We start from the raw sequence: 13,225 nt of genomic DNA, 5'->3' as shown, positions 1-13,225 counted from the left end.
AAAATGATTAGATGGAGTGGAAATAATAAGAAAATACATGGAAGCGATGTGATGAAAATAATTAGTCATGTAAGGAGGATGATGAGTGAGATGATGATAATACAAAAATATGAAAATGGTTAGAAATGCTGGAATTCTATAAAGACATAATGTGACGGTGGGATGTGATAGTGAAATGGTTGTAACCTAGAAATGATGCCAAGAAGATCCAATGTAAGGCAAGCATACTTACCATACATGCTTATGTTCAGTCAAGACGGTGGCATTTTTTTAATATTAGTATGTTCCCCATCTTATCTATTGCATTTTCTCTCAGACCCAAGACACCACAAACAAGTTTGATGGATCTCAGAAACTCACTAGCTTTTAATCAGCTAAAAAATGTGGATGCAATTTTGAGGATGATTTTGAGAAGGATATGTGACTCTGTTTGTAGATCAGAGTGCACGGATTGAAAGAGGAGTGAAGACAAAGTAACACTCAAAATTTCAACTCAATTAATCTTTTGGGTTGTTAGATATCAAACTTTAAAGTTTGAACAATTATCGAAGTCCAATTTTTTATCTCCTCATCATTGCTGACCTCATTTCCTGTAATGATTAAAATGTTAAACAGTCATTCATTTAATGAGTGGCCCAATCACTCATCAATTGGCTTCTCCTTAAGTGACATGTGTACATGAGTAGAGAATGAAGATGAAAACGGTGCTTTATCATGTAAATAATCATCGTGATAGGGAAGGGCATAATCGTGGGCCACATCATTATCATTTCAGTTTGTCTTTTTATGTTTAATAGCATGCATGAGTATATCATTCGTGTCAGAAAAATGCAAGTGATTGCCAACAATTTTGTGACATTGTGATGCACTTTCATGTGCCACATCAACATCATTCTATTTTTTTAATCAATTTTGGTGGTACATGTGCACGTCATATGTACCACCAGAATTTTTGAAACTTTAAATGATTGATTTAATTATTTTTCTCCTTAATCATCGATTTTGGTGGTACATGTGCACGTCATATGTTTAAATTCAGTATTTTTCTATTATCCATGTCATCCCTGAGAATAAAAAAACAAGAAACATGTTAGTAATGAATGGGCATTATGGATCCTGACTCACGATGGGACAATTGTACCTTTTCACAATGATTGGAGCAGCTAATCATTGATGATGCTCTTCGTTGGTCACTATCCGATTGCATCAAATGTCAACACATGGCATGTCATAATTTTAAGACAAAGATATTAATAAATTATTTTTAAAACATTAATTATATATATTACTACTTAGGAAATTAATATACCCATGAATCTAAGGTCATAAAAATATTATGAATCAGAAAATTAATTAAACTATGATGTTGGAAAAATCGGTAAAAATACCGCTTCATCCACAAAAATGGTAATTTCACTCTAAAATATATATTTAATCATCTAACGATTGATAACACGCATAAACATATTCAAATCGTATAGAAATAACCTAATAATTCGTGTGCTATCACTTAGAAACAAATATAAGGGTGTTATTTCAGATTGAATGGAGGGTAAATTTAAAGATGGAAATCATGGATTGGTAGACCAGATAAAATCAGAGATACACTCAAATTCCAAAACAAAAGTTTTATTGGATTGTTAGGTATCACATTTTAAAGTTGTAAAATTTTAGATTATATTTAAGTTCTCACTCATCCTTGGGTACACAATTAGATTGGAGTGTGACTAAAAAGCCCCAATTATTGGCACAAAAATATACACTTTAATCTAATACCTACACATGTACCCAAGCTGTCAAAAAAAATGAATAATTTGCACAAAAGTCTGGTTCTATGCTTTTATTCCAATAAAATTTCAAGTGGACATGAAAAGTGAATATATTAAAAGGTAGTTAGTGTGATTCTAATGCATTTGCTTTATTTGTTTCCATTCTTCCACGTATCCTAGGTTCATATATGGTGTTAGATGCATTAATTATGAATCGAATTCGTGATTTTCTCATTTGTCACATCATACAGATCAGAATATTTTATTCTTATTTATAGCCAGTATGTTCTTCCACTTTCTCCTCATAATTTTAGCTCAACTTTGATTGGTGCACCTAATTATTGGTTGCAGCCAATAATAGGCCACAACCAATGATTGGTAACATAAAATGATTGGCTGCAATTGGAAAGCATCAGATTGCAACAAATGGTGATGTACTGAAACTATAAAATATTTTAATGAATAAATATATATTCTGATTTATAAAATTAACTTCCTTTAAAGTTTGATGTCATAATATGTTTTAATTATATCTTTGAGAAATTTTTATATCTTAAATATATATAAAATTATGTGAGGACAGCCTAACATGTATAGATCATCATTTTAATGATGAAAATACCTCGAATTTGTCATATTAATAGTCTAAATAGCATTTTATTTGTGATTTTTAATAGCAAGTCTAGTATACCTCTTGGTGATATGAGCCAAAGGTATTGATTCAGTAAAATTATATGTGGATTGGATATCTGCTAAGGTGAGGGAAAGATATGAAAATCAGTGTGTTATCCTAGTTTTGCTAATTTTAGTGCTAAGCAAACAACCCATCTTAATGCCGTCAATATGCAAATACTGCCTAGTTGAAATAAGTTGAATCTTATTTAGGGTAAGGATGGTCATCTCTTTAAGTTTAAAGGACATAATTATTATTCTATTCCTCCACGAAAATTTATCTTTGAAATGTTTAACATATCATCTTCACCTTTTTTTGGTCAACCTTTCATTATATATGTCGCTAACTGTTATTGCTTTAGAAACCTATGACTCCTCTCTCCACTCTGATGTCTTCTCCACTCAACCAAGGAGAGTTTCTTCATGGTGAGAAGATCTTCGAAATTTTCAAGTGGAGTTGAAGAACAAGCACATATCAAAGAACAATGTGATCCCATAAATACTTCTAGGGTGAGCAAGTCAAGGGTGGAACAAGTTACCAATAAGGTACATGTGATGTATGATTTTAAAGATTAATTTATAATTATCAATCTCTTCCATATTCATGGAAAACTTGTTATCCATGATTGAACCAAAGAAAAATCCAACCTTTAGCACTCAAGCCAGCCACAAGGAGGCGAGCATATGCCTCTCAAGCCTAGCTACAACCAGCAAGTACTTGATGCGCAAGTTACAGCACCCGACATGCCCACGAACACAATCTACGCCCAAGAAAGCCCATCAAAGGGGGCCCAAAAATGCACAAGCGCAAAGGTATCCCATGCACGCTTGTAGTGGCAACATCATTTTATTTCGTTTATCATATTCTAATAATATTTGTGTAACTATCATTTTTTCTAACATTTTGCGATATGGGATTATATTTGGCAATTTCATTTAGCTCTACCCCAGGTCAGCTGACAAGTGATGAGATGGATCGCGGTCCAACTGATCGCAATCTGAAAAGAAAAAGAAATACTGACCAGGATTCCAGCCGCCCCCCCCCCCTAATTGCATGTCATAACAAGCTTCCTTAAGTACTGCAAATCGTACAATCTTATTAAGGACAATCAGATGGCGGGATCCTGTAATTATTTTAATATTTTTTCTTTTTTTTTTCTAGGCAACTGATTGACTGTGATTACTAACAAGGATGGTAGAGCCGTTTGATAGGCAAAGCAAAAAACAAAAAAGCTGACTGGACTGATCACGGGGCACTAACATAGCTCGTGGGTGCACAATAACTAAAAGGTTTCCCCAGTTGTGACTTAATTGTGGTCATTGGACTTAAACTATGAAGGAAATTGGATGGCTAGGAGCAAGTCGGTACATCTCCACCCCTGGTTGTCACCCTCGATGACCACACGGCAATTTCCAGATGCAGGGGACCACCTAGGGTCCTCCTACCGGCCTGGAGGAACCCCGTTGCTAGAGCAACTCATCTATGCCTAACAGAGGCCCTCCAAACGGTTAAAAATGGCCTCTAAGGTTGGAATTTTCATATCTTCTAATTGAGACATTCGACCACGCTGAGAGACTTGTCTTTAGGATTCTGTGACATCCAAGGGCAGTAACAACTCCATAGATGCTTGGGAAGCCCACGATGGGCCCAATGGAGCTCCAGATCATCTTAGATTTGTGCCACCATGAAGGAAGGCAGACAAAGACCCATAGTGATGCTAGGGGCAGCGATCAGTGCCCCCAATCTCTGCCCACCTGAATCAAGGAGATTCAGGTAATCTACTGATATCCATATGGTACATATACACATATATCATTTAAATATTGATGGATCGAGCTAGAATAATTGAGCGAATTCAATTTCATAGTATTTTAGTGTACCGGCCTCATTGAGCTATTTTCACAAACATCTTATGGGCACCAATGATCTCAATCTATTTTAACCCGATTTTATATTCTAAAAAGTATTAAAATACCAATTAAATATCTATACCTACATAAATATTATCTTTATAGATAAAAATATATACCAAAATTCCTCTTAAGTAATATTCATAATGATCCTACCTTCTCTTTTTCTCTCCCTCACCCTCCTTCCCTCTCTTTCTCTCTATCTCTCTCTCCCATCCCTCTCTCTCTATCTCAAAAACTCTTAAACTACTTTGAGACTAAATAGAAAATATTCTCGCCTTATCTTCTTAATTCTTACATCTCTCTCTACATGTAATTAAATAAACTCTTATAAATTTTAATTTCTATTCTACTACCTACCTCAATCTTCAACTCTAAGCATATAGATATATTTAAAATTTTCTCTCCTTCATTAATATATATATATATATATAAATAATTCCTTCTTCTCCCTATCTATCATAATTCTTATCCCTTCTTAATTCTTAATGAATAAAATACTCTTACTCATTAACTTCTTACGTCTTATTAAAGTAAATTTTTATTCACTATATTACTAAATACTAATATCCATCATTATTACACCCATCTCCTATCTTACATATAACTTACTATTAATGAAATAAATAACCTTCCTATCTTCAACTAAGGATAGTATGTTACTATTTTATCTATCTTACTAATCTTAGATACTTTATTCACTACCTACATTAACATCATCACTAATTATAATACCATGAATTCATTTTAATATCTTAGTTCTTTTTTATGTCTAATATCTATAAAATGATAAATAATGTCTTATATTATCTCTCTCTTTCTCGAGTTCTCCCTAACACCATTTACTATTACTTTCTATTATTTATTATCTTAATGCTCTCCTCTATTAAATATTTCCTCCTAACCCATCACAAGTGAGGTCCCATAAGTATGAGAAATGAAATTCAGATATTTAAGGAGCACTCCATAGTATTTTAAGATAAAGGAGGTATATTCTCTTAGAAAAGTTCCAAAACGGTCTACCACAGGCGGCTTGACAACAAAGGCTGAGTTAATTGCTACATTAAATGTATCAAAGGAAAATGTGTCCTTAATGAATTTAATCACCAACCTTGGCATAATTCCTTTGATCTTAGACCATGTTCCATTGTTGTGTTACACTTGAGGTGCTATAGCACAAGGTAAGTATCCGTGTACTCATCAAAAGTTAAAGAACATATTGAACCACTTTCGTAGAAAAGTGGAAAATATTAAATCAGATGTAGTAGAAAAGTCATTAGCTCAACATTATTGAAGCGCAACTTGAAGCATGTGAGCTTCTTCCCGAAGAGTGATTTGCTTTTGTCCAAGAAGGAATTTGATGGAATCACGTAATTTTTGCCAATTTCACATCCATCTCTCATTTTAATATAGTAATACAAATTATGTTCAACATTATTCATGCCCAATGTTTACAATGAAATTTATGGATTTGCAATATTCTTTAAAAACGAAAAAGTAACCCAAAATTATGAGAAGAATGTTAGTATCAGGCCAATTTGTACCTTAAACTTTTGGTAATTTTCTTTGAAAAAAAGGAATCCATGCAAAATATGGAAATAAATTCACATCATGTAGCCTCTAAGATACTGACTAATGATGGTAGAACATAGAAAGTTCGATAAACTCTTCTACGTGAATATTGCACGTCCTTAAGTTTCGAGAATCTTACCTTCCAGAATATAAATGATAGAAAAGTTTTCAAGAGATCTAGTAGAAAACTTCCACAAGATCAGGTGATCCCCCTTTACATAACATGACAATAGGACTTTTCTCTGTCTTGAGACTTTGAAAAACAGTTTTGGGGGACGATCCACATGAGTTTAGATCTTAAGAAGATTTGAATATATTCAAAATTATTGTCTATTTTCTATGATTTATTTCAAATCCGAGTTGAGTATTTACGCGAATAGAAGTTATGCATAACATCAACATCAGCATGTGGTGTTGGAAACTGAAGCGGATGATGATATAACTCGATTAATTATCCCAATTGTTGGAAAATGCAGTCTCACAAAACCAAATTTGCAGTTTGTGTTGAAACTGTAAATTGATACATAAAGAAGACTAGATTTAATGATTTAGGCATGAAAGATTGCAGGACTGAGTTATATTGCACTGTTGATACTTTAGTAATGATCCATACTCTGTGCTTGATTAGATCCTAACTAATGTCAACAAGATTAGTACTAATGAAATCCTGTAACTTTTTTTGTTGAAACACATGCCGGAAACACATGCCCTATAATATAGAGATCAAGTGGCTTGCCATGCGAGAAACACATGCAGAAACTGCCATCAAGTTTAACATCTAAACAAGGTTAAAATGCTAATATTTGCTTCATTATCTACTCACAAATATGAGAGTTATTGATTTGTTTGTTTTTTCAGCATGGGTATCATTGTAATTAATGATGCCACATCTCCAGAAGTTTGCAAAATACCTAGCCGTTACTGAGATTTAAAATACTACACGAAAAAATTATCATATACCTCTTGAGCATTTGAACAGATTATTCATTCTTCCTTCTCACTGCTTTATTTGCAGATGACCCCTCATATCCGAGTCTGAGTCCTGTTTACTCATCATTCTTGAAAATAAACCAAAACTTTTGCAAAGTTCAGGGATATTTAATATTATGTTAATTTGAGAGAGGTCTGATTATTGAAATGAAAAACAGGTGTACCAACCTTTCATGGGGGCCGTACTTGACTTAGGTGATCACCGTGGGAGCTGACCTCCCAGTGAGCTCCTCAATCCTTGAAAGCTTCAAAGCCACTTCCACCTGCAACAAAGAAATAAGATAAATACTCAGATCGAAAGGTGAATTCTGCAAAAAAAGAAAAAAAAAAAAAAAAAAGGAAAAGAAAGGGTGTGCTCATACAAGGGGAGCAAGGGCATCTTGGGAGTCCCTTCCAGTCTTCGCAGGGTCTTTCTCATACTGTTCAATGTAGACCCGGATAGTCGCCCCTTCAGATCCAGTACCAGATAGCCGGAAAACCTGTGTTTTCTGTCTCGGTCAAGCTCAAGTCCAAAAAATAAAATAAAATTTTAGGGTTAGGGTTTCTTCTTCTTGCCAGTCTAGACCCATCTCTGAATAAGAAACGGATGCCCTGGTGTTTGGAGATTGATCCGTCGACCGGGTCCTTGTACTCAAACTCGTCTGCCTCCGCAATCTCCGCCACATCAGCCCTAATTTTCTTTACCGTCCTACAGCACCAGAAGCGTGGCATACTCAAACTCATCGCCTTTTCCATAACCTCATTTATTTATAATGAACGGGGTCGGAGGAATTCATCATTGTCTTTGATCCATTCAACAGATGGATGTCAATGACAATACTGACATGATTAATTGCTCTCTTTTTTAAGAAATAATCGATAATAATGACTACGATGGCTCTTGGAAACCAATGGATGACGGCAAAAATGACGATGATAGCTCTTGGCAACTGGATGATGATGACACTTGTGGCTCTTGAAAATTGATGAATGATGATGACAATGACTTTTTTTAAAGGTGGCTATCATGATGCCTTTTGGAAACTGGATAGTGATGAAGATGATGATGATTTGTCATCGTCAGAATAATTGCCCATTGTAATTACCATCCTTGATACCGAATCCTAATACTGAGAGATGCAGGACATTCATACAATGCAAGGGTTGGAAGGACTGATGGATGCCTGTGACAATGACAATGGTGATGATGAAGATGATGGCTCTTGTAAATTGATGGATGATGATGATGTCTCTTGGAAACTGGATAGATATTATGATGATGACAGTGGTGGTGATGTCTCATGGAAACTGGATAGATATGATGATGATGATGATGATGATGATGATGTCTCGTGGAAACCAGATAGATATGATGATGATGATGGTTCATGATCATCTCAACCATCATCCGTTAACATAGTTGTTGTTCATGAAGAAACCTAATACTGAGAGAAGAAGGAAATTCATACTCTGTAAGGTCAGTAAGAGAGGACTGCGACTCAACCAGTGCCGTCATCAGCTGCTTTGCTGCACCAGCATCAACGTTCTATGGAAGGAGTTAGATTGGTTCTTTCTTTTATCTTAAAATTTTCATTTCTTTGTGCCTCACCTCGTAGTCATATCTGGTGTAATAATGGCGACCGTAAGTGGCCCAGTGCTCTTGCACTATGTCTTGAACAGAGACCAGCTTGTCACCTTCGAGATTATCCTTGTTCCTGAATGCTAGAATGGAAAGCCAGGCCAATACAGCCCAAATGCCGTCCTTCTCTCTGATGTGGTCAGAACCTGAAGTCATAAAAGAGGATTTGAATGCTAAGGACTATTTTCTCATAAATGAATTACAGCTAGTGAGAATTCAATCCTTAAATGAAAAAAAGGAGAAAATTACCAGTCCCAAAGCTCTCTTCGCCACATACAGAACAAACGCCAGCATCCATCAAGTTCCCAAAGAATTTCCAGCCAGTGGGCACCTGAAGGGAACCGAAAAATATCTCATTTTATCCTTGACAAACGGCTGGGAATTAACATAAATAAAAAACTAGAATAAGCATAACCTCAAAAAACTTGAGATTTAAGTTCTTGGCAACGACATCTAGGGCTGCTGACGTGGGCATGCTCCTGCACACACTCTTGCAACTTAAAAGTCCCTCTTGGAAAAAAACAAAAGCCTCAAAATTATCTAATATTATTACTTGAAGAGGGGAGAAATTAAAGGTTTTTGCACCTGGCAACTCCTTTCAACCCAGAACTGAAATATGGAATAGCTTGGACTGCATTGGCAGCAATGATGGCAACCGAATCCGAAGGAGTAACAAAAAACCTATAGATGAAATAATTTCATTTGAGGGTATAGTTCATAATAAAAAAAAATCTATTTTCATACCTTTTTCCGAGAACCATGTTACGATCAGCATCGCCGTCCGCAGCAGCGCCAAATTCTGGGGGATCAATCTCTGAAGAGGACTTACTGAGTCCCATACGTGTAACCAGCTCCTTGGCGTATGTAAGGTTAGGGTCAGGATGACCGCCACCAAAATCATCCTATTTTCACAAGTGGATATTAGATTTAACTGTACCTTTGAATTTTAATTAGTAGAAATTCAGTACCTTAGGAGTACAATTAATCAATGAGCTCTCGTCTGCCCCAAGCTCTTCCAAGAAAATACGTTTGGCATATATCCCAGCAACTCCATGAAGCGCATCATAGCTATAAAGCATTATCAGAATAAAATATATTTATGAGCTTAGAAGCAAATTAACTAGAGGATTATGCCTTGACTCACCAGAATGAGAATTTTGGAGAGGCCAAAAGTTTCTTGATGCTCTCAAAGTCAAAGATAGACCTGATAGGAACATGGATATAGCCATAAAATTCAAATATTACGACAAAAAGGAGAACGTGAATTAGCGATGGCAAGGGATGTGCTACCGAAGACACCAAGTATACATGCAAACTTACTTCATCAATTTGACATAATGATCAGTCGAATCAAAAACATCAACATCAAACGATCCTTCTGGACCAGTAAAACTTGTCGTTCCCACTGTAGATATGTCTACCTGCATCAACGACCAATGATTAAATACAATGGCAAAGTGCAAGTGCTCCGGACCATTAAATGCAATGGCAAAGATTTATTGACTTACATCTGGAAGATCTTCGGCAATGAAATATTCCTTAATCGTCGTTGTATTCACATATATTTTGTCAGTGATTCCTTCCGGTGCAGGTCCTCCATTTTCCATGTTGTATTTGATCCCAAAATCCTAGTGCACCCCATAAAGAGCACAATCATTAAGAACATAATAATGAGACGACTGAATATTGTCACACATCAGATATTTAACATAAGAACACTAACTAATGGTTTGCTCGCTGCAATGGGAAGAATTTTTATGGAAAATGGTCACACAACATGAACACATTTGAGAGATATGATGGGCTTTTTTCTGGGGAGGTAGATTCAGATAAGAAGACTGATAGTAATGACAGAGAAAAAGGAACCTCGTGAGGGCCACCAGGGTTGTGACTCGCTGTTAAGATAAAGCCACCCGCAGCCTTTGCTCCCTGATCATATACAAAAATAATTATACGACAATTTTATTATTTCAATAAAATAATGCCTCAAGTAAAAGGGGGAGAGTGTAGAACTTGCATCTTTTCCTTCTCTTTCTCGTATTACAGCAGATACAGCTGGTGTTGATAACAGCCCATTTTGTCCGACCCAAATACTTTTTACTCCATTAGCAGCAGCCATTTTAATAATAATCTGTGAATTTTGAAAAAATATGTAAGACGAGTCAAAGAAATATCTTTTACTTTTAGGATTGCTTTCTTAGACTGATTATCCAAGAGCCATAAGAAAGTATTTTCATAATCACATTAGCAAAATCGGGAATAGAAATGGGAACATCACTGCAATAACAATTAAAGAGAAATGATCACAAACGTACCTGGATGGCTTCTTCAGAAAAATAGCGTCCATCTCCGGAAACAACAATCGTCGCACCTACATTTGTTTGACGATAGAATAAGAGACCACACCATAGCAAGAAAAAGGTTAATTTTAATAATAAAAATAGTAAACATGATGCATTTTCAACAACAAACTACATGCTAACACATGGTTTTTTAACGTTGCCAAATCAATAGGAAGAAATATTGAAAACATACGAAAATGTGGAGTCATTAGACAGAGAGCAATCGAAACAGATATAGCATAAAAAATCAATGGCAATGGAAATAAAAACATATATAATTTAGATATTTTGGGCGATTTCTACGTCACAATTTTATTGAGAGGATAAAGGAAGATTATTACCTCTAACTTTATTCGGGGAGAGCGCATTGAATGTCGCTTGAACAAAGTTGTGAAGGTAATTGGGTTGCTTGAACACCGTCACCTTGGGATGGCGTACAAAGCGACATCATCAAGACACTCGGGATTATCAAAGGAAACAGGAATGAAAAATAAGTCTTCTCGGCATGTACAGAGCTATTGAAGGCCAAACCATACGATTACAAAACAAACTGAACAGGTATCAGAATTTGACGATATCTGTTGGCTCAAGAGCGAAGTCTCCAAAGAGCTTGACAAGATCCATAATTTCTTGGAAGTTTGCATTTGACATCCTACGCTTAAACTTACAAATTTACTCGATTCAGACAACTGTTACAGGATAGGATTGAAACATCACACTAATACACTAAGCTGCTGAGATCCGATATTTAATAATTTCTAACTCGGCATTAAATTTGACGATGAGCGATGTAAAACACGAATGCTAAAATGTCAACAATGTAAAACACAAATGTACAGCTCTCTTAACTCTTTGAGAGCCGTCCCATAAAATTTGGTAGCGACCTCGTCGTAAACGACCACTGACAAGGTATTACAATGTTCACGCACAGGATCACTTGAAAACACGAAACTTCTTAGTAATAGACATTAAGATCATCAAAAAAGATGAGCAACAAGTGGAGATGTATACCACGAAGGTCTGATTTAAACTCATGTCCTTGTAGAAGGCATTAAAGACTCATTTAAAATATTTGTTGGCTCAGCAGGGACCTCCTCGGGGACCTTACCGAGATCCATAATTTCTCACAAATTTATACTTCACATCATACGCTTAGACCGGCAAATTTATCCGGTCCTGAAACCTTTACTCGAAACATAAAGCTGATAAGATCCAAGAAACTATATCTTTATACTTTGCCAAGACAGCGACACGATCCGGAAGCATTGGACCAGATCTCTCCCGCTCCAATTATCAAAGATCACGTGAACAAGAAAATTCCTCGCTCTAAACGTCGAGATCATAAAAAAACGATCAACGAGCATAATGCAATACACTAGTGCCAGATTCAAGCTCCAATCCCGCCAGCAGAGAACTGCGATCGCGATCAGAATTGAAATGGATCGATGACAGCGATCTACCTTCTTCCTGAGCCCCGAAGTCCCAGGTTTCTGTCCTTGAATCGGAGACGTCTCCTTCCTCGACACAGTGAAGAGCACCATCTTCCTTGCTCCTGCCACCGACGATCTGCACTATCGATGAATTCCAAACACAGAACCCCAGTATCTAACAGTTTCCCAGGCACCTTATCGGGCCGGGCTCTCATCCATTCATTCTCACGGTCCAGAATTTAGAATGTCCTCCCAAAAAAGCAATTTAGAATATTCCCTTTCTAACGCCGAATTTTCTTTTCCCCCCAAAAATAGGAATTTTCCCGAAAATTAGCCGCGGATGACGTATCGTCATCCGTCCCGCCCATCCGCAGTTCCAGAACGTCACTGACGTGGACGTGACGAAGGACGGGACTGACGAATTTCGCCCCGTCCTACGTCCGATGTCAGCTCATGGACGGTTTTTTGTCCCGGACGAAAAAATGCAAAATATATTTTTAATATATTAAAATACATGAACTTTAATGCAAATTCTCATAGATATGCCACATGGCAACATCTCAACCGTCGGATGTGAATCCGGCGGTTTTCCTTCCAGATTTGTCCGGAGACCTTCGGCCGGATATTTTCGTCCCACGGACGAAAACCGTCCCGTCTGGTGGTCCCCCGGGGACGAATTTTCGTCCCGAATTTCGTCCGGTCTCAACGGACGGTGGCGACTTTTTCGTCCCGTGACGAAAACATCGCCCCGTCCGCGTCCCTACACTATACCCGTCCCGCAACAACCGTTGTAATGACTCCAGGACGGATGACGCGGTCTACAACTGACACCTACCAGCCGGTGGTTGACCGAAAAGTTCCCCCGTCTCGTTTCACGAGGCCAACCAGTAGAGAGAGAAAGACAGATGTAGAGAGAGAGAA

The 13,225-nt window shown here is 36.8% G+C and overlaps 1 protein-coding gene across 1 annotated transcript; it reads right to left on the bottom strand.

Annotated features, from left to right (window-relative positions):
- Positions 1–6,952: 6,952 nt before the first annotated feature.
- On the bottom strand, positions 6,953–12,493 carry LOC144713640 (phosphoglucomutase, cytoplasmic 1-like). The gene is made up of 18 exons (XM_078588290.1): positions 12,335–12,493; positions 11,216–11,297; positions 10,848–10,903; positions 10,546–10,663; positions 10,399–10,457; positions 10,041–10,160; positions 9,853–9,953; positions 9,677–9,736; positions 9,501–9,600; positions 9,277–9,434; positions 9,118–9,213; positions 8,948–9,011; positions 8,782–8,863; positions 8,503–8,678; positions 8,363–8,439; positions 7,470–7,602; positions 7,277–7,393; positions 6,953–7,177 (listed from the first exon to the last, which is right to left on the bottom strand). Exons 1-18 carry the CDS (start codon positions 12,413–12,415, stop codon positions 7,106–7,108), a joined length of 1,752 nt encoding a protein of 583 aa, XP_078444416.1. The 5' UTR covers positions 12,416–12,493; the 3' UTR covers positions 6,953–7,105.
- Between the last annotated feature and the right edge of the window lie 732 nt (positions 12,494–13,225).

This window comes from Wolffia australiana, chromosome 16 (assembly GCF_029677425.1).
Source record: "Wolffia australiana isolate 7733 chromosome 16, ASM2967742v1".
Taxonomy (NCBI): Eukaryota; Viridiplantae; Streptophyta; class Magnoliopsida; order Alismatales; family Araceae; genus Wolffia; species Wolffia australiana.
Note: the sequence above shows the minus strand (reverse complement) of the source record. Positions and strands in the feature narration are given on the sequence as shown.